Source organism: Cylas formicarius, unplaced genomic scaffold (genome assembly GCF_029955315.1).
Source record: "Cylas formicarius isolate icCylForm1 unplaced genomic scaffold, icCylForm1.1 PGA_scaffold_6__28_contigs__length_40554024, whole genome shotgun sequence".
NCBI lineage: Eukaryota > Metazoa > Arthropoda > Insecta > Coleoptera > Brentidae > Cylas > Cylas formicarius.
This window is the reverse complement of record NW_026844347.1, coordinates 14,155,544-14,179,018: the sequence shown is the minus strand read 5'-3', so window position 1 is coordinate 14,179,018 and position 23,475 is coordinate 14,155,544. Positions and strand designations below refer to the sequence as shown.

The window sequence follows — 23,475 nt, the reverse complement described above, 5'->3', positions numbered from 1 at the left end:
GCAACTATATATGCGGCCATTTCATCATTTTTATGTTATAATAATTTTTACGAAAGGCAGGATTGCACAATAATAATTAATTATTTAGGATCTTAACCGTTTTAAAGAATAAAAACTTCTTTGGTCTGTATGCTGAGACGACGCTCAAAGACGTCATTTTACTAAGACGCAAAATATTGGTTTCTACAAGTTTGCCATTTTATGTATGGTTTGGCCGATGGCAACGCGCCGGAAGCTAGACGATTATATCAAGAGCGCTTTCCTAAGAGAGTCACTCCAGATAGGCGAATATTTTGAAATGTGCATAGAAGGTACACTGAAACAGGTACTTTGAAGGCAAATAATCAAATAACATTAGCGGCCCATCGGCCAGTAAGAATTCCGATATTGAAGAAACAATTTCAAATTCTATTGATGAAAATCCTGAACTTAGTTCTAGAAAAATTGGAAATAATCTGAATATCTCGCCCATCTTGGTTTGAAAAATTTTGCACGATTGCATATCATACTCAACGAGTCCAAGTGAGACTTCCCGATTTTCCGTTGCGGGATAATTTTTGTCAATGGTTTTTGGACAAAATTGCACACTATCTCTTGTTTGACCAAGAAATACTATTTACGGATGAAGCTAACTTTTACAGAAATTTCCACAATTACCGTATTTGGGCCGATGAAAATCCCCATGCAGTTGTCGAATTTAAACATCAGAATAGTTTACGGTAAATGTTTGGACTGGACATTACTTAATTGGACCCTTTTTCCTGCCCAAGAGGCTAAATGGCCATAATTCTCGCCGGTATACTTCAAAGAGTGCACTTTCAACAACCTATCTAGTTTCTATATTCAACTTTTTTTGCACAAAGGTTGTATTTAGTTTATTAACAGACAATTTTATTAAAAATTGTTAATAGTCGGTAGTGTTTTTTAAAAAAATAAGAATCGTTTATTATTTATTTTGTTGTTAGAACGTTTTTTTATTTTATTAAAACTGTAAAAGTAATAAGAACAGTTTTCCTTTTTTTTTCTAAATGACCTTAGTTGGTAACTAAAACCTAAATATTTTGTTTTAGATAAATATTTTGTATATTTCATATAAAAAGTTCTCGATTTGACCAGTATCTAATTAGCCAAAATATTATTTCACAGTCAGTGGTACGCCACTGATTTGTTAAAAAAATAATTGCATTTGCATTCATTTATAAGCAGATTTGATCTTTTAATTTTTTGTTAGTTCATCGCAAGGTTTTCACTAAAAATATAAACTAATTTCTGCTAGCTCTCATATTAACAATTTTGTAACAACCATCCAGAGATTTTAATTTTTTTAAGCGATGAAATTAAAATTCTTTAGACATGATTCAAGATTTTATGAATAATTTTTATTTTAAGAGATATCAGTGGCGTACTATCAATGTCTGCCAAAATAGACAGGTGAAATTCAGTTGGCCCTCCACCGTATTAAAAAAAAAAATGTGGTACACTGAATATTGCCTCTTGATACATAGTACATGTTTGCCAAATTTCATTGGTTCTACGACGTTGTCGCCCAACAGATTGAAGGGCATGACGTCATCGTCAAACCACGCCCCGTTTTCACGCGGCCCAAGTTCTTTAATTTATTTAAGGGCTTTAACGCTCCTCAAAAATGATGAAATTTTGTCTATCACTATAGAATGCGTTCTAGTTTCGATTTCTAAAATTTACAAATAAAGTGAAACATGGTCACGATCACGTCTGATCAAACCAGATAATAAATTCTCGACGCTAAAGGGAAAAGACGGATTATTTTGTTAATATCTCTGTAATGCTGCTAATAAGGTGTGTAATAGCTGGATAAACGTTTGTTATTTCATCAAACCAGTCCCCAAGGTCTAGACTCCTAGAAGAACGACGCTGTCATTTCGTTTCTCAGTAAACAAATCTTTTAAATATAATTAATTGTGAGGAAATACCGGTTTATCACCATGGCGGATAGTTTAGCATATATAATGATAATGATTCTACACGGATTCGTGACATATTGCGCAAAAATATTTGATTTCCTACTACACCGCTTACACAAAACAAGCGAATAATAATTACGGATGTATGGAGGTAATCCCTGAATACAGAAAAATGTGTTAAGAGGCGACAAAACAAAAATAGGATGTTGAATCAAGAGAAAGAGTGAGTGGTACATCAAAGAACATAAGAAAATTGTAAGAAACATAAATATATTATGAATTTGGTGTGTCTAAGTAGCGTGAAAGCCGGGAAGCTTACTAATAACCGTAAATTTAAAAAAGCCGTTTTCCACAGGATTCAAATTTCCTCAATTTGGGACCAACTTTGAACGGCCACTGCGAGACTTCTCTAAAAAGAAAAGAAATCGGTTTGGAAGAAGTATACCAAGCAAGGTTTCATAGAAACCGCGAAAACTTTTAAAAACACTACAAGCTGGTCACTGCAAGTGCCATAAATAGTGCTTTTAAAGAAATAGAAGAGAGGAGACATTCATTTTAGATGGGTAATTTGTGAATTGGCTGCCAATGCTGCTGCTTTTTTGTTCAGAAATGTATTGTCGCATCATTGATAATACGTGACTTTATCAGCAATCTTTCAATTTTCGTATATAAGGGGTTGAGTACAAAAAAACAACACTATTATTCAAACAACGAAAGTTGGAATGATTCTTTAGTTGACTACTGTTTTTGAAAATAATTATGATTAATACAGGGTGCGTCAGCGATAGTCTAAAGTTCATTATATCATTGGTTTCAAAAGTTATAACAAAATTGTAAATACAAAAAACAGTTTTAAGAATTGTCGAGATGTCAATTTTTAAATTATTTGAAAATAAATAAACTAAAGTGTTCAAAAAAACGTGATGATTAAAATATATATTTTTTTAAGTTTTAAATTTATTTTTAAATTTAGTTGTTAATTCATTTTAAAAATCTTCAACCTTTTTAATAAAATATTATAATACTTACCTAACAATAAAAGTTTATCAAATATTTTAATTTGTCTAAAAAAATATAATTTTTCACAATTGCGCAAAAATTGGGATTTCACCATTATTTTTATATTATATGTATTTTATATTTCATATTGACGTTATTCCAAGATGATGCAAAGAACATATGCAACGAAATTTGGATTACACGATTAGACGGTATAGCGTGTTCCAAATAAACGAATATATTTTAATAATTTTAAATTGAAAAATACACTATTAATATTATTATCAGAAAGACCTTGCATGAACCTACAACATTTATTAAATAGGTCATATATTTAGTTTTATTACTTTGCTATTTATTTTAATTTGTTCAATGTTTACCCTTCTTTCTGTCTAAAATCATGGGTATAAGATTAGTTAGTCATGAAAAAATAACATTGTCAAATTTTTACCTGACAACTGCGTAAATAAATTCATTAAATGATTTACATAACGAGGATGCGGATTTAGTATATCATGCAACAAATGCGGTAAACGGCACTTGACTCACGAGTTTATTTGACACGAGCGGAGCGAGTTTTTAATAAACGAGTGAATTGAAAAGTTTAGCGAACGTGTTGCATACTATACTTTTTCTACGACCTTTAGTTTTTGGGTACATTTTCGCAAAACAACACGAATACATTCACTGACATGACCGTCATAATTGACAAACGTCAAAATTTAAAGCGTGGGAAATATCCTCGAAAACATTCGATTGCTCCTACATCCGTGAGGTAAAATCCCGGAAATGTCCGAAGGGGCTCGGATTCATGGGAAACGAAACTGAAGTGGTAAAGTGACGCTTCCCGCACGCTAGATCGGTGGGTAATTAGGTATTTTACAGACGGGAGTAGAAAAAATACTTTGTTGCCACTAAGATTTTACAAGGCGATGTACTTTAGTAGACGTATACCAACTAGAGAGACAACCTCTTCAGTGTGTAATGGAAGGGATTAATGCTAGTGGTAGTGTTGAATATGAAAAACCGAAAGTGGTAATCCGGAATACGACCAATAGCGAAAACGAATTGAGAATTTTCATTGTACTTCAAGTTCAAGATAATTCTCAGGTCAGTAGCCGTCAGGTAGTTACTGTTAATCGCACCACTAAAAAACACAAATATCATCCCTTCCACATGGAAATACATCAAGAACTTCTAGACCGTGATGTTGAACAAAGGGTAAACTTCTGCACCGTTATAAATGAAGCAATAGAGGCCGATTGAAAACGAATTGAGAATTTTCATTGTACTTCAAGTTCAAGATAATTCTCAGGTCAGTAGCCGTCAGGTAGTTACTGTTAATCGCACCACTAAAAAACACAAATATCATCCCTTCCACATGGAAATACATCAAGAACTTCTAGACCGTGATGTTGAACAAAGGGTAAACTTCTGCACCGTTATAAATGAAGCAATAGAGGCCGATTCAAATTTTTGTGTAAAATGATGTTTTTAGATGAAACTACTTCTCGCAGGAATGGTGCAGTTAATCGTCAGTTGATCCATTCTATGAACGGGAGGTGCAGAACCAAATCGTTAGTCACTTAATGCGTGGTGTGACCTTTGGCAAGATGGAGTTCCTCCGCATTACCATCGAAAAGTTTGAGAATTTTTAAATAATCAATATTTAGAGAAGGGGGTTAAGTTGGATACATTGGATGCCCCCGTCGATCATATGACTTAACACCACTACATTTTTTTTGCCGCTGTATGTTAAAGATCGTGTTTATGTGAATCCTCCAGATATGGAAAACAGCATTCGGGACGCGTGCAGTTTATGCTAAAGAACGTGCAAGAATATATACGAAAAAGACTAAATATCCTAGTAGAAGGGGATATTTTTGAACATTTGTTGGACCATAATAATTATTATAAATAAGATAAGTAAATTTGTAGCAATAGGTACTTAATGTTATTTACTTTTTCTTTGAATTTACCAATGAGATAATGAACTTTACTCTGTGGTTGACCCACCTTCACAAATAACAACGCTGATGTTTCTGGTAAGATAATCCAAGTCACGGAAATTAGTATTAAGTAAATCAATAGTACGACAATCTTTGACAATATCTAATCTACAATATATATAAACTTCACGATATAACTTTTGAATTGTTCACCATTTGTAATGGTCGCTGTCATCCGCGTCGATTTTGCATTAGGACAAGAGGGCATTATAATAAAAATTTTAACTATTTAAGCCTAGGTCCTATCTAGTATAAATCAAAGCTAATCATTATTCAACATTTTGCATATCAAGTAACAACTCGATAAGAGAAAACAGCGGCCATTTTACTAAGATAAATATTTTTAAGTGTGGTTGGTTTATATCAGCACATGTTTACTGTTACCACTTTTATTCTATTTCTTATGAAAGTGTATTTTAAGGATTTTTTAAATTAAGAATCATTTTATTGACTTAGTTTCATAGTAAAAGTGTTATATTTATTTTTTCAGTTATTCATTAAAGAACTAAAGAAGATTCAAACTAATCTAAAATTTGATATTGTAAGCTAAGTGTTGTGAAGTGTGAAGGGAAATTTAGTTTAACTCTTTTTAAATTGATATTTAAATATTGTTCCTATATAATTAAGGAATGAAAATTTATTTTTAGTTATGTCTAAGAGAATTTATGAACTTGTATCCAAACTTCAAAAATAAACAGATTTCTTTAAAAAAATACTGTACCGAGATCGATATGAAAAGCAATAGGGAAGTTTATATTAACAATACTCAAACTCAAGATACATATGTACGAGGTGTGTTCAAAAAGTAAGGTGACTATTAAGTTTTATCAAAAAATGTTTATTCATTTAGTAAAAATAATGTTGTCCCCCAAAGTAATGCCTCCAGATATAATACACTAGGCCAATGTTTTTCCAATCATCGAAACACTTCTGGTTCGCATTTTCTGGTATAACCTTGAGCTTTTCCAGCGATTTTTTTTATATCTGCAATGGTTCCAAACCTTCTTCATTTCATGGGTTTCTTGAGTTTTGGGAATAGGAAAAAGTCGCAAGAGACCATATGGTGGAAGAATTAGGCACAAGCAACGATGAGTGAACAGGTGTATTATCGTGATGTAAAATGCATGAATTATTTTTCCACAATGCAGAACATTTTCTTCGCATTGCTTCTCTCAAACGGCCCATAACTTTAAAGTAACACTCTTTGTTGACCGTACGACCTTGTGGTAAAAACTCTTGATGTACTACGCCACGATAATCAACGAAAACAGTAAGCAAAAACTTGACATTTGATCGAACTTTACGTGCTTTTTTCGGTCTTGGCGATTCTAGGTTCTTCCACTGGAACGGCTGGGCTTTGGCTTCGACCTCATAGCTTTGTCACCAGTTATGAACTTTTTGAGCATATCAGAATCATCATTAATGCGATGCTCCTTCGACGGTCCTTTTATTTAAAATTAAGCAGTTTCGGAACAAATTTTGATGCTATGCGTTTCATGCCCAAAACTTCGGCAAAAATTGCATGGCTGACGCCTTCAGCAACTTCTGTAAGAGTCATTCGACGAATTTTCAACACCAGTTGTTTCACTTCTTCAACGCTTTCATCAGTTACAAGCTTGCTGGGTCGTCTAGATCGAGGTTTTTCATCATTTATAAACATTTTTTTTGCGCAAAGTAGTTTCACCATATGCCGTTGTCAACAGTTCAAGTGTTTTGCCGCACTATATCCCATTTTTTACACAAAATTTTATGCAATTTCTTTTTTACAGCAGAAAATCCCCGAGCACAAAAAGCACACACACAAAAGTCAACTTACAAACTAGCTGAAACTGTGAACATATGTTAGTGACATGTGAACCAACATAACAAAAAGAAATATCGAAGATCGAATCTATATAGCACGTCCAATTACAAGAGTCAACTTTTTGGAAATACCTCGTATATGTAATAAATAAATGTATCTTGCTCATGCTGTCATTTTAATACTTCCGCGCATTAAGAGATTAGGTATAGGACTATTCACCATAATTCGAAAAGTTCATTTGATAATTGCAGAGACTAGGTCAATGAAAATATAAATAAATTTCATACCTGACCCGACGGCCGTTAAAACGAACCTCCTTTCGGTTGCGCCGAGATGGTTTAGAGGAGGTGTCCATATAATTTTGAAGTCGTTTGTCAGCAAATCTACGTCCGGCAGGGCCTGCCGCGAACAAACATCACCCTTCCAAAATGGCGCTCGCGTGTTGTCTGGTAAATACTAAAACAATTAAAAAAAGGTATTTAACAGCTAATATCGACAATTGTCCGAGACTCGTCGTATGTTCCAATTATTCAACTACATAAATCTCATGGGAGAATAATAAACAATATGCCACATTATTCTTATTTTTAATAGTACGGTATAGCTATTATAATTCCATTTCCTTGAAAAATTAAAAACTATTACAATAGATCTACAGGATATTCTGGTTCGTTTCAACATAGAATCCCTCTTTAATAAAGTCCCCATTTTTGAAACTCTGGACATTATTAAAATCCGAGAATCGGGAACCAAACCTTCGCATCTTAATTGAAAAGTGCTGATCTGGAAAATATTCTTCTTATAATGGTCAAATAATAAAAGTTGTTAAGCAATATAACGCCAGAACCAGATTTACCACTTATCCAAAAATCTCTCAACATCTTCGAACCGTCAAAGAAAAAAATCCGTTTATAGGAGTTTATAGCATTCCATGCATATGCGGATACATTGAAAAGATCGGTAGAAAAATATCAACTGGGCTTAAAAAACGTAAAAGAACCCTAAGACTACAACAAATAAATTCATTAGCAGTTGCCTAACACAATCACGAAACTGGACATAAAATTCTATTCGACAAAATTAAAATTATTGCATGCAATCAATTCTTCTATCAACGAAAAATTCGATAATCTGTATCTCTCTAAGTAACCAAATAACAATGTTAACCGAGACTCAGTTCTCTCGTCAATATGGAAATCAGTCATCCGGAAACTTCATGTTCATATTCCTCCTGTTGGTCCAACCCCTCAAATAATATAATGGGTGTTTTTTTTTCGATGTATAGAATTTTAAGTTGGCATTAGCTGTTATTTGATTTATTCTCAGTTTGGTTTGGCAATTCATCATGAATAGACTCACGCCTGAACAACGCTTGCAAATAGTGCAATTTTATTTCGAAAATAATGGTTCTGTGCGGAATACGTATCGCGCACTACGCCCATTTTATCGTCGACAAAATCGTCCATCAGAGCAGTTAATTCGATTAACCATGGAAAGTTTTCGCACCACGTTTACTCTTATTGATAACTCGCATCCCCAGAGACGCCGTACCGTGCGTACAGAAGAAGCTATTGCTGCTGTAGAGCGTAGTATTGAGGAAATGAGTCCATCTGTCATTGAGCACAGGAATTGAATATGTGTCCATCCACTTTATGGAAGATTTTGCGGAAGGATCTTGGTTAACGTGCTTAAAAAATCCAACTCGTGCAAGAATTGAAGCCAAACGATCGTCAAGTCAAGCCTAGATTCGTCGAATGGGCCCAAAACGAGAGCGATGAAGCGCACTTCTGGCTGAATGGCTACGTCAACAAACAAAACTGCCGCATTTGGAGCGAAGCTAATCCTCAAGTGTATGTCGAAACACTGTTTGGTGCGCTTTATGGGCTGGTGGAATCATTGGTCCATACTTCTTCAAAAACAATGATGGCCAGAACGTTACAGTCAATGGTGATCGGTATAGAGCTATGATTACTAACTCTTTCATTCCTGAATTGAATAACCATGATGTCCAGGAGATGTGGTTTCAACAAGACGGCGCAACATGTCACACAGCTCGTGCCACAATCGATTTATTGAAAGACACGATTGGTTACCGCCTAATTTCACGTTTTGGACCTGTGAATTGGCCTCCAAGATCTTGTGATTTAACACCGCTAGACTATTTTCTGTGGGGCTATGTAAAGTCATTGGTCTATGCAGATAAGCCACAAACTCTTGACCATTTGGAAGACAACATTCGCCGTGTTATTGCCGATATACGGTCACAAATGTTGCAAAAAGTTATCGAAAACTGGAAGTCCAGATTGGACTACATCCGCGCCAGCCGTGGCGGTCGTATGCCAGAAATCATATTTAAAATGTAATGCCACAAGATTATCTTTCGGATAAATAAAATTCATGTCAATAGAATAATCCATCGTTGTTTTATTGCAACTTAAAGTTCTATACATTGAAAAAAAAACACCTCTTATAAGCAAGTAGGGAGTAGTACGCGAGCCAGATTCAGTTAAGTTCTGAAGAAGTCAACAGGGTGATTCGAGAAATGTCAGCAAGTTCGGATTCCAGTATTACAGTAGACTGTGGAAGTTTCTTTGAAAAAAAAAAGTTTTTATTTGTTCGTAGGTATTTTTGGGCCAATAAATCAAACCGGTCCAGGATGGTATTCGGAAAATTGTAAGGAAATGGAAACAAAATATACTTTCTAATGTATTGCGTAATTGGAATTATATAAGAAATAAATACACATTAAGTAAATTTTCTCAGAATAGTTTGAATCTATGCTAGCACTATCATCCAAGGATATAATTAATGGTTTCACGTTGTGCCAAGTGTTTTTGCAAATATTGTGTACATTCTCTGCTTTCTGGTATTAATTCACCCCGAGTTTTAATTAGACCAGTTACATGGGATTACATTTTTGGGTTTATATTATTGCGTCAAACTTTGTTTTTATAAGGATAAGGTGGGATTTTTTACCATATCCTTTATCACGCGATCTGGTATTTAAAACTTCAAATAGTTATTTTTTTGCATGAGTATCTGCAAAATAAAGGACAAGCTGACAAAGAACTGTGGTAGTACCTCCATTTTGCTGCTGATCGTTGGTACTTTTCCAAAGTGCTGTTAAAGCCCTGTAGCTATTCGACTAATTACTACGATATCTGGTGGGATATTTGAAAGAATAGAAAATTTCTTGAATATTCTAAAGGTTCACTTGTCAAGTCCTGATGGTAGTCTAATGATGTTTTTGTAGTGATGTTTTCTGCTGAATGTAGAAACGCGTTTGCCACCCAACCATTGGATATTTTTTCCTCTAGATGCGATTCAACGAAAAATGTTGCCAACCTTTCTTTACAGTTTATACTGGACGTGAACCAATTCTCTTCTAGAAGATAAATTTCAGTTGATACTTTTGTCTCCAAAAGATATCATAGTTAATTTCGATATAAAGTCCCTTTTTACTAAGATGCTTGTCTGGAACATATTTTCATGCAACGGTCAGATTTATGAACAAATATCAAGAACGGCTACTGGTTCCTTATTATCACTAGCATGTGCAAATATATACCGGTGTGAAGTTAGCAGCTGTAAGTTAGTAGCCAAAATTACGGAAAGAGCCGAACAACCAGTGGCGGCGGAGATTTCTAAACCAGTCTAGGAAGCAACTGATTTTAATTAAATAGATCTCTCACTTTAGTTTCCAGAGAAAATATTCGGTTGCAGCCCCGTACGAGGGTTGCTATAGAGTAAAACTAAAAAGTTCTAAATATATATTGTTTCTAATTTAATCCAAATTTACGCCCTTTCATTTCTGGGATATGTCCACAAAGGTTAGCTTTTGTTTCCAGTAAAAATGTTCTCTGGCACTCCCGTACGGGTGAAACAAAAAGTTTTAAATATTTTTTTTCTCATTCTTAGTCGTATTCTCATGTCTGAGAAATTGTCTACCGTTCGTAAGTCTTGCAGCGGCATATCCGTGATTTTCTTTACTTGGTTTGTCCATCTAACAGGTGACCTGCCTCTTGGTAGTTTTCCGTCCACCTTTCCCTGTACTATCAGTTTCTCCAGGTTGTCGCCATCTCGTCTTGTGGTGTGTCCAAAGTATTTTAAGATTCGCCGGTGACATACTGTGGACAGTCTGCCTTTGATCTTCAGCTCCCTTAGCATAGATTCATTGGTACGTTTCTCGGTCCATGAAATCCGTAGCATACGTCGCCAATACCACATCTCACAGGCGTATGTCTGGTGTTTTCATAGTCCAGGGTTCCGCTCTGTACAGAAAGATTGAGAATACAAGGGATTGGACCAGCATGATTTTCGTGTTTCTTATGATGTGTCGATCTTTCCATATTCTGGTGAGGTTGCTCATGACTCCTCGTGCTATTGATTTTCGTCTTTTTATGTTCTTTTCGGACCCGCCCTGGTTACTTATTAGGGATAACAGGTACACAAATTGATCTACATTTTCTATGTTTCTGATGTTCGGACGTAGAAGGATTCCCGCTCTGTCTATCACCATGACCTTAGTCTTGCTTGAGATTTATTTCCAGACCCATCCTAGCACTTTCACTTTCCACTCTGTTCAATATCATCCTCATTTCGGTCTCATCTCTCGCCAGCAGCATTGTATCGTCTGCATATCGCAGGTTTGTCAGTTTTTTACCACCTATTGACACTCCTCCCTCGAAATCGTCTAGGGCGTTTCTGATTATGTGTTCGCTGTAGGCGTTAAAAAACCTGGAGGATAATATGCATCCTTGTCGCACTCCCTTTTGTATATTGAAAGTCTGTGTAGAGTGGTTATCTATTCTCACTATGGCTTCATTTGATTCATATAGGTCCTTAATTAGACTTATCAAGTAGTTCGCTACTCCCATTTCTGTTAGTATTTGCCGCAAGCATTTCCATTTTACGAAATCGAATGCTTTTTTATAGTCAATAAAGCAGAGTAGCACAGGGGAATTAAATTCTCTTGATTTTTCTATTAGTTTTCTAATATTGAAAATTTGGTCTCGTGTTCCTCTTCCTTTCACAAAGCCGGCTTGCTCCGGTGGTATTTGTGAGTCTAGGTAACGCTGTAAGCGGCGGTAAATTATTCTTAGAATTTTGCTTGCGTGCTATAGTTTTCATAATTTTTGGTTAGAATCTTTCTGATGTAAAGGGATAAATATGGACTTAATCCAGTCTGTTGGCCATGTCTTCGTGTGGCAGATCTTGTTGCAAATGTCCAATAGTATGTATATCCCCGGTTCCTCCAGTGTCCTTAGTATTTCGGCATTTATGTGATCTACCCACTTATGACTTATTTGTCTTCAGATGTTGTATGGCTTTTTTTTTCTACTTTAATCGAAATTTACACACGTTCATTTCTTGATGAAAATATGTCCACAAAGGTTAGCTTTCGTTTCCAGTAAAAATATTCTCTTGCACTCCCGTACGGGGGAGTTGCTATAGGGTGAAACAAAAAAGTTTTAAATATTTTTTTTCTACTTAAATCAAATGTACACAATTTCATTTCTTGATGGAAATGTGCCCACAAAGGTTGGCTTTTGTTCCCAGTAAAAATATTCTCTTGCACTCCTGTACGGGAGTTGCTATAAGGTAAAACAAAAAAGTTTTAAATATTTTTCTTCTAATTTACTCGAAATTTACACAGTTTAATTTCCTGATGAAAATATGTCCACAAAGGTTAGCTTTTGTTTCCAGTAAAAATATTCTCTTGCACTCCCGTACGGGAGTTGCTATAGGGTGAAACAAAAAAGTTTTAAATATATTTTTTTCTACTTTGATCCAAATTTACACACTTTCATTTCTTGATAAAATGTACCTACAAAGGTTGGCTTTCGTTTCCAGTAAAAAATACTCTCTTGCACTCCCGTACGAGAGTTGCTATAGGGTGAAACAAAAAAGTTTTAAATATTTTTTTTCTACTTAAATCAAATGTACACACTTTCATTTCTTGATGGAAATGTGCCCACAAAGGTTGGCTTTTGTTCCCAGTAAAAATATTCTCTTGCACTCCTGTACGGGAGTTGCTATAAGGTAAAACAAAAAAGTTTTAAATATTTTTCTTCTAATTTACTCGAAATTTACACAGTTTAATTTCCTGATGAAAATATGTCCACAAAGGTTAGCTTTTGTTTCCAGTAAAAATATTCTCTTGCACTCCCGTACGGGAGTTGCTCTAGGGTGAAACAAAAAAGTTTTAAATATATTTTTTTCTACTTTGATCCAAATTTACACACTTTCATTTCTTGATAAAATGTACCTACAAAGGTTGGCTTTCGTTTCCAGTAAAAAGTACTCTCTTGCACTCCCGTACGGGAGTTGCTATAGAGTGAAACAAAAAAGTTTGAAATATTTTTTTTCTACTTTAATCGAAATTTACATAGTTTCATTTCTTGATGAAAATGTGTCCACAAAGGTTAGCTTTCGTTTCCAGTAAAAATATTTTCTTGCACTCCCGCACGGGAGTTGCTCTAGGGTGAAACAAAAAAGTTTAAAATATTTTTTTCTTCCCGTACGGGAGTGCAAGAGAATATTTTTACTGGAAACGAAATCCAACCTTCGTGGGCACGTTTTCATCTCAGAAATGAAAATATATATTTATAACTTTTTAGTTTCACCATATAGCAAACCTTGTAGGTGACTGCAACCGAAACTGAAAGCGAAAGCGAGAGAACTGTTTAATTTAAATCAGTTGCTTCCCAAACTACTTTAGAAATCTCATTCGCCACTGATTGATCGTAATTTTGGCTGCCAACTTTTAGCTGCTAACTTCACACCGGTCAAATATATACTGTTGGGTATCTTCAATGCAACTATGCTTACGCGAATCTACTCTGGATCACTGTTCCTAAATACTATCATCTTTCCTTTCTAGTACGCTGTCTGATATTTTTAGAAGACCTATAGGCAAATGTTGCATTAAAAAATATAAATTATTAGTGGATTTTTTATATGCAATGTAACAGTATGTTCAATTACTCTTTACAATACGTCTGGATTCCTACTGTGTCCGTTTTTGCTAAGTCGAACTTCCTGACGTTTCGCCAATCAGCCTGTTGGCTTCTTCAGAGCTTGATTGAAACTGGCTCGCATTTTACTTTGTACCTGCTTATATATGCTCATATAAATGCTTATAAGGGACGTTTTTTTTTTCGATGTATAGAAATTTAAGTTGCAATAAAACAACCATGGATTATTCTATTGACATGAATTTTATTTATCCGAAAGATAATCTTGTGGCATTACATTTTAAAGATGATTTCTGGCATATGACCGCCACAGCTGGCGCGGATGTAGTCCAATCTGGACGTTCAATTTTCGATGACTTTTTCCAACATTTGTGGTCGTATATCGGAATAACACGGCCAATATTGTCTTCCAAATGGTCAAGCGTTTGTGGCTTATCCGCATAGACCAATGACTTTACATAGCCAGACAGAAAGTAGTCTAGCGGTGTTAAATCACAAGATCTTGGAGGCCAATTCACAGGTCCAAAACGTGAAATTAGGCGGTCACCAAACGTGCCTTTCAAAAAATCGATTGTGGCACAAGCTGTTTATTATGGCTGGTTATTCAATTCATTAATGAAAGAGTTGGTAATCATAGCTCTATACCTATCACCATTGACTCTAACGTTCTGGCCATCATCGTTTTTGATTGACCAATGATTCCACCAATGATTCCACCAGAACATAAAGCGCACCAAACAGTCAGTTTTTCTGGATGTAACGGTGTTTCGACATACACTTGAGGATTAGCTTCGCTCCAAATGCGGCAGTTATGTTTGTTGACGTAGCCATTCAACCGGAAGTGCGTTTCATCGCTAAACAAAATTTGCTTATGAAAATCTTGAACAACGGAAATCTCGTTTTCGGCCCGTTCAACGAATCTACGCCTTACTTGATGAATTCATGATGAATTGCCAAACCAAACTGAGAATAAATCACTTGACAGAGGTTAAATCGGTCGCCATTTTGAACAATAATGCCAACTTAAAGTTCTATACATCGAAAAAAAACACCTAATATAAACTCATCAGCTGTTGCCGAACACAATCATGAAACTGCAGATAAAATTTTATTCTTGCATGTAATCAATTCTTCTACCAACGAAAAATCCGAAAGTCAACCGCGACTCAGGTCTGTCACCAATATGGGAATCAGTATCCGACACGGCGTTTAAGTTCCTCATTTAGCTCCGCCCCCCTCAAACAATATATAAGCAGGTACAGAATAAAATACGAGCCAGTTTCAGTTATGCTCTGAAGAAGCCAACAAGATGATTGGCGAAACGTCAGCAAGTTCGACTCAGCAGAAAACCGACGCAGGAGGAATCCAGAAGTTTTGTAAAAAGTATTACAGTAGTCTGTGGAAGTTTCTTTGAAAAAAAACTATGTGCAATTGTTCGATAATAAAAATACAAATGTAAGTATGACATAAATTTTATAATTTTCTTCAACCCACGGTCTTAGCATAACAAATAATGACTCTAACATGACTACTGACAAAGCGCAATTGATTTATTGAGGATAAACAGCTTTTCATTTATGGTGGGCCAGGTAAATCATGACCGTTTATCGTGTGCTGGACTATACCTCGGAAGTATATAGTCAATTTTTTACTGCCGCGGTGGTGTCTTAAGTGTTAGTTTTTCCGGACATAATTTTGAAAAAAGGAATGCGTTCCTTATTACGCGCAATAAATTCGAATTTGGAATTTAGACAAACCGATTATTGAAATTCGAGAGATATAGGCTGCCATGATATTCGCGATATGCAAAATTTATACATCCGTCTGTAGACTGCCAAGGTCGCCAGTGTCGAATCTTAATGTCCAAATCGATCGAACAAAAGGAAGTGTAGTTTGCGTTTTCAATTTGCAATTCGATTGCTTCATTCCTGGCAGGTGACATAATTATTAATTTTTTTAAGTGTCCTATACGGAGTCGTCTACCGTGAGTAGTTTTAAAACGAGAAATAGGGTAAAGCGTTTGTGTTTTAGCAATAATTCGAATGAATTGCGAAAATGCACATGACCGCAAATAAAACTCGCGAAATGGGAAAATCGATGACCTTCGAAATACCGCTCATTCAATAATTATTTCGTGACGTCCAAGTTGTTCGCCATGCAATAGTCCACGAGGTTATTTACATTAGTCTAATAAGTCGTATATCGTTCGAGAATAGCGACATAATATCATAGCTATTTTTAAAAGACAAGTTATTCGAAAAGACACACATTAATACGTAATTTAAATATTTATCATCTCTTGTTTATAGAACTTATTCTTTAGTGCACATGACTTGCCGGGAGGAAGGCTCTTTACCCTCAATGAACCAATAACCACTATAGAACTTTCGCAAAGTGTCCTCCCGTCAAATCATGGCATACTTTCGTAAATAAAAAAATTTGTATCAGTAATAGCAATTTCCAAAATATTTTTTTCTAATATCTCGCTTGTATGATAGACAAAACGACACAGCGAACAATTTTCGAAGTAGCCTTGGAATCCCAGGTTTCGCGGTCAACGAAATTTTCAAATAGAGAAAATGGTTTTTGAAAACTTTTTTCTGAAACTAAGTAGCACTCCGTAATGACCAACGACGTCATCGCGTCTAGATTGAACTCAAAAAATAGCAAATATCTCGAACAGGGTATGTGATGCAAAGTAGAAATTGTACCTTTCGGTACAGGATGTAAACCAAATTGCCATATTTTTATTGATTTTGAATTACGCCTAATAATTTGCTCCCGAAAAGATTTTTGTCCGTAACTAAAACACCGATCGGGTGGATAGTTTTCGAGAAAATAATTCGAGGTATTTTTATTTTATTAAAATTGGGAAATTTTCAAATCATTTGGACCTTCCCATTACATTACATTGATTACTTATTATGTCCAGATCGTGGGTTTTAAAAAAATTTCGACGACGGAATGGAGGAGAGTAACGAATCAAAATTAAACTGTCATTTGAATATGTGCCGCAAGACACTCGTTGTTATTTACTACTACTAATTTATATTTTTTAATTCAGAATTTGTCTGCAAGTCTTCTAGAAACGTCAAAGTGTATTAAAGGTTTCATTGGGAGGAGAGTAGAGTTAACTAGTATTCCAAATTGAAACTTCCGTCGATTCCTTAATAACGATTCACTAGAAAGGGCAAGACAAACATATTTCACTCAAATTCCAAAAGAGTGGCAAATTTGAAAAGTGTGGCCGAGTTTTTCATTGGACTGCAGGTACATTCATTTTGAATGTACCTGCAGTACCTGAACTTTTTGAAAATTATCTTCATTCAAATATGTCACCAGGCAGAGTAATGATAATGCTAGTTATCACAGCACTTCGATCAATGTTCAGCAGCAAAAGAGAGGTATCGCAAGAGTTTCTTGGTCAGCATGACCTTTATTTTGAAAATACTCATACAAAGAAGCAATTAGTTGACGTTTTAAGAACTAAATCGTATGATAACACCTATTTCGTAGACGAGGTCATAAGAAAGTCGAAAGAGTCTTATAGTAATGATCTGGGCCGAAGAAAAAAATTAAGTTAAACACAATAATATAAACCGAAACGTAATTGGCGTAATCGAAACTCATTGTAAATTAATACCAGAGTGCAGTTGGAGAGAATCACTTAATCATTGTTAATCACAATGTAAAACTGATAATTCTACCCTCAGATGATAATGATAGCACAGATTCAAACTATTCTGAAGACTAGTTTTATTGAATATGTTTTTAATTTTTATATAATTACAATTATATATTTGTATTTCCTTAGTACTGCCATTGACTGGTTTGAATTATTGCCCCAAAAATACCAACGAGCAAACAAAAACATGAATTGGATTATTACAGTGATGACCATTTATTGAGCTATACCACTAACCCTTTCCAGACCTTATATAGAAAGTGAGCACATCTTAATTTCCTACCTCCATTGTGGGAAAGGTATAAACAATAGAAAAACTCGGACATGCATTGCGGTAGTTGCGAAAGATGTTTGAAAGTTTTGACACTGCGTGCTTCATTTATTTTTTATTTTAAAATTGCCTTTAAATTTAAATTTAAAGCAGTTGAAATGTAAATAAGGATAGGAAGGAAGAAAAACTAAATTAGGTGTTTATTGTTAATTTAATTTATTGATATTTCATATTTCATGATTCTATTAATTAATTCAACTTAATTAAAATAGGTCTTTCTACCTTTTTCCACATCAATAATATATGTTTTGCAGCAGTTGCGCAGACAGGAGCTGCATCTTCACATTTCTCTTATATTAATAATAATAATCATAATAATTGCTTTTTTTGCCATTTTACCTATTTTTTTTTAAAGGAGGTTTTCTGTAAAAAGTTACTACTATAAAATTCATTTGTGTTTTGCTTAAACAGGTGTATAAATTTCCTATAGAAAATGTTATATATCCCATTCCATAAAAGTCTTTGAAAATGAATTTTTACTTGCGGTAATTTAGAAGATTTTTCCGAATTTTTTTTCTCTTGTGTATTAGATTTTCGAAAATCATTTATCAAAATATTGAAAACTGAATACTACTGAATATTAGATAAACATTCGAAATCTAGTTTAATTGTACAGTTTTTTAACGTTTATGCAAAATGCTTTGAGTTATTTAGCGTCATAGTCAGAGCATTCCTTAGATCGAAAAGAGGTGATAAATAAATCACTCAGCTTTACGAAGTGTGAAAAACTATTTTGTGCACTTATAAAACATCAATGAACCGGAAATTTTACTCTCGTTCAAAAACTCGAAAAATCCAATACGGCGACCATAAGAAAAATGAAAATTAACGCGGGTTGCGAGATCACAAAAGACAATTGAGACATATCTTAAAAAAGTATCTGTAAAATGTACAATGTACAATTGACTGATCTTAATTCTGAAGGCAGTTATCAAATGCACTAAGTTTCCTCTAAAACCTTCTCCATTTAGGTATAATAATAGGTGTAGGTATAATAGGAGTGGAGAGCCCTGTATAGAGAAGCAAATCTGGGACACACTGTACGTGTTTCTGTCCATGTTTGAGTCAAAAGGTTAATTTTTCGATGTTATTGGTGATACAGTGTGCTTGGAAGCTTCAAAATGGGTATATAAATTTAATTTTAAATAATTTCTTTGCTCTCTTCTCAGATAGTTCATGGTCTATTCTATACCGGTTAAAACAATAGTATCTAGAAACAATTAAACACCTTTACCTAATATTATAGTGCTTCCGCTTTAAATACAGATTTTCACATATCTTGTTTCCCTAGACATTGAAAAAAATGTTTTTCAATTTCTGTTGGTCAATACGAAATTTTAATGAGGCAGCGCCTTTCGTATGTGACGTTATATAGGTGTGGCAGATACAATTTAGCATTAACATTAGCGTAGGTACCGTCGGTACTGCAAATCAAAACATAACTAGTGCAAAACGGCCGTTTCAACCTCAAAACTTTCAAAAAGTAAGAAGAAATAGAAAACGTAGTTTACAAAACACGTATTTCCACTTCAACAATTACATAAATATTCGTTAATTTTAATTCATAAAGAGAAATCGAACATTTATAAACACATCCAAGTTTTTGCGAGATATGTGTTACCTGGGTGTGATTTAGTGTTACTTTAATATATAATATAACTATAATATAAACAAATATTCCAGCATCCTAGAAACTGAATCAGTTTCTGCCATTCAGTTTAAAACAAAAGAACAATATATGTAAAAAGCAAAAATATTTATGGAGGTTTAACGAACCAAAACACAAAAAACTTTTGGTTCGTGGGGCGCCGACAGTAAAATTTTCATAACTACGTACATTATTGAGCACTGAATGTAATGACTGAGATAATATAATAAATATATAAGAAAATAAATGGACTTTTCCCATTTTGTCTGAACGCAAATTGGATATGTGTTGATTTATCTTATCACAGAATTTTTTTTGAAAACCACGACTTTATTGAAAATACTACCGCCTTTGCACAAAGCTCTGCCTCTGGCACTGCTGCCGATTATGCTCTGCACAGCAAAATTTCTAACAGATTCTGGCAGATGAGAGAAGCGGCCTTTGAAAATAACCTACTTAATCTTTCGTTATCGGCTCAAAGCGTTTTGTCAGGCAACACGTTATTGAAAATACCTTGGGAGAGGTCATCCAGGACCAGGACTGCGTTTGAACCAGGGAGCTAAAAAAATTCTGCCCGCAGACCTAATGTAATTTCGAGCAAGGCTTGCAGAGCCTATTTGTTTTATTTTGAGAAAATTTATGGACTCTGGTACACTTCCGGCTCAGTGGTTATCCGTAAATGTAACATCAATTTATAAAAAAGGTGTGGGTGTTTCAAATTATCGCCCTCTGTGACCATAGTTTCGACTCTTTCATTAAAAGTAATTTTAACTTCAAATGTCCGATATTGACTGAACTAAAAATATTGACATACTTAAGCGTTTCTTCAGATATTTCCTTTTTTTACAAATTTGCTGCAGAAAGAGTGCTTAACCGGCATGTCACCTTTCTGCAGAAAAGAATTGACGTTGAAAATTAATTGAGCAGCCTAATAACGTCATTACAATCGATCACTTGGTAGGTCACTATAAGAAAGTGAAGTTGTTATAATACTACACTTTAATGTGTAATTGTAATTTTATTGCGTTATAGTAAAGAGATTAAAATGAATTTGAGCTCAGAAAGTAAGTTTTATTCTGGTTAATTGTTATAAAATATCGGATTTTTCTCTTTTTAAACAATTTTATGTAGCTTCATAGAGCTCTGCAGTATATCAAATCTTCCGATTAATTTTTGATAGAATTCCTGTTTTTTTTACAGGTACACCAATTTCGGGGGAACTTTTACGTGAGAAGGCTAAGTTTGTGGAAAGTTTGCTGGTTTAATGAAAGAAAAAAACCTAACTCCGCATCAAGTATATAATACTGACAAAAGTGGGCTTTTATGGAGAATTTTTCCCAACAAAACATTAGCACATTCAGAAGAAAATTTTGCTCCAGTGCGAAAAGTTAGTAAAGAAAGAATCTTTTTTATTCCCTGTTGCAATGGACTTGGATCCCATAAATTAAAATTGTTGGTCCTAGGTAAAAATAGGACAAAGGTCAACGCACGGCTTGGGTAACAAGAGAAATTTTCACTGAGTGGTTTCACAGTGAATTAGTTCCATCAGTAAGACGCAAGTCCGAGGGCAATTCTAGTCTTCGATAATGCACCTGGACATCCTACTCAATTGTACAGCGATTATAATCAAATTTCTGTGCATTTCCTTCCCCCAAATTGTACACCATTGATATAGCCAACACGTTACACAGGCTATAAAAATATTTTATCGTAAGAAGTTGCTCCAAGAAATTGTTGATTGAAGGATATAACACTGATTGTTTTCTCTTTGAACGAGGCTTGGTAAAATGTGGGCACTGGCTTAATTACAAAATCTTTGAGTAAAATTTTACCTCCAAATGTTGATGATAGTGATGAAGAAGGGGACATTCCGTTAGCGTGCTTAGTAAGACAAATTCGAGATTCAGAATCCAAGGATTCAAAATGACCTGGAAAAGATTGAGGGATTAGGTAAGAAACTTGACTACAGCTTAACGAATAAAGAGATGGAAACATGGGTATCAATGATAAAGCAATCAGCGACGTATTCTGGCTGTGAATCTGATGAGAATTACGACGATATTTCCGAACCTCCGTATTTCGTGCAAAATGCATGGAATCGTGTTCTTGCAGGAATTAAGAAATAAAGCTCAAGATGCAGTGTTTAAAAATAAGAAACAAACAAAAATTACAAATTTCTTTACAGTTGTGGGCAAAATAAAAAACAACACAATGATTTAATTTACAAAACTTTGGTATTCCTCCTGCATCGGTTGGTGTTGAATCAAACTTGCTAACTTTTTGTCAATCATCCTGTTGGCTTCTTCAGAGCGTAACTGAAACTGGTAAGCATTACTAGTCTGTACCCAGAATTAAAACACATCTGCTCTTCTCCCTAATAATTTCCACATTAGAGATATTAGGCGTCCCATCAAAAAATACACTTTAAAACAACCTTCCAAAGACAAAGAGTCCAAAAGCAATCCCACATCTGCCACTGTTGTCCTACCTCACATTCAAACCACCACTGGCCTCATATCAAAAGTACTTAAGCAATATAACCAGACGTTTACAGCATTCCATGCATATGAGGCAAAGAAAAATATCAAATAGACTCAAAAAACATGAAAGGGCCTAAGACTAAGACAAATAAACACATCAGCAGTTGCCGAACACAATCACGAAACCGGATAAAAAATTCGATAAAACTAAAATTCTTGCATGTAATCAAATATTCTGAGAATCTATACAAACCTATATGCAACCAAACAATCTTAACCGCGACGCAGGTCTTTACCTGTCACCAATATGGGAATCAGTAATCCGAGACGATGTTTATGTCCCTCATTTAGCTCCGCCCCCCTCAAACAATAGGTACAGAGTCAAATACGAGTAAAAAACGTCAGCAAGTTCGACTCCGCAAAAACCGACGAAGGTGGAATCCAGAAGTTTTGCAAACAGGAAATATTTATATTTAAATATATCAAATACAAATATCCCTTCCCTATATTCTAATATGCCCCGCGATCGTAACTTTGCAAAAAAAACCTGGCTTGGTAGTGAATCTCAGAAGAAATCCTTTTCTATTGCCTCCCTCCACCATGTCGCGATTTCTTTTGCCCGTGAAATAGTTTGCAGGCAATTTATAAACTCGCCAGTAGCAGACACTGAGAAATACCAAGATAGAAATAACGTAATTGTACAAAAAAGTCTATACCGAGAAGAAACCAATTTCCAAGAAAAAAGTGATCGACATACTAATTTGTGTTTTGGTTAGTTTTGGTTACCTAGTTTAGTTTTTGTGAAAAAAAATGCGATTTCATTAGAAAAAAATCTTAATTTTAGTACAGGAAGTAGATATCTCCGTCTGCCAATTTTGACAGTCAACCAATTAAAGAACAAAATAAAATCCAAAATTGCTTGTTGGTTTATAAAACGTATTATGAAGAACACACTGCAAAAAAAATTAATTTAACTACCTGCTCTTTAAAAATAACATTTTTCATTTTCTGAACATTTTTAAAATGCGACATGTCCCCTTTCTACACTTAGCAATTCATATAAGAATTAATAAAATTTTCAAAATATAATCTAAATTTAGCGATTGCAATTTTATACAAAAGCGACTGGGAAAGAATGTTGAACGTTGTTGTCACATCAGTTATGAACTGATACCCTCAAGTTCAATAACATCAACTACACGAATTTGTTTACGGTTTATTTTGATTTATTTCAATAATAAAATTGTTACGACGTTATTGATAACTAGCTAATATTTTGAACTGCCGATAAAATCAACTAAATAAACGATTCAACTTATTTATTGCGTTTCTGCGAATATCGACATTTGTTAAAGCTGTTAAAGCGAATGAATTGTTAATCACAAAACAACACGTTCTTCAAATGTTATTTATTAAATCTCTGACAAACGGGAAAGCTTATAAAGTTTCAGTAGTATGAGGTATTAGCTAACCTAATGAAATTGAATCATTTTTGCACTAGGTGGTCATTTTTTCAAGTTTCTATTTTAGCTCAAATAGAAATTTTCTAATAAAAGGTGCCATTATTACCTAGAAGGCAAAACAAAGCAGAGGCCTCCC

The 23,475-nt window shown here is 34.6% G+C and overlaps 1 protein-coding gene and 1 long non-coding RNA gene across 2 annotated transcripts in view; one reads left to right on the top strand and one right to left on the bottom strand.

The window, feature by feature from the left end:
- The window catches only part of LOC132703799 (uncharacterized), a 64,517-nt gene that overhangs the window by 9,039 nt on the left and 32,003 nt on the right, over positions 1-23,475 (bottom strand). Inside the window, exon 3 of the mRNA XM_060673273.1 lies at positions 7,043-7,211. Coding sequence (XP_060529256.1) covers positions 7,043-7,211 — 169 coding nt within the window. The remainder of the gene's footprint in view (positions 1-7,042; positions 7,212-23,475) is intronic.
- On the top strand, positions 15,033-23,417 carry LOC132703800 (uncharacterized). Its single transcript, XR_009619152.1, has 3 exons — positions 15,033-15,187; positions 20,597-20,783; positions 20,860-23,417. It is a non-coding gene; the product is annotated as an uncharacterized LOC132703800 (long non-coding RNA).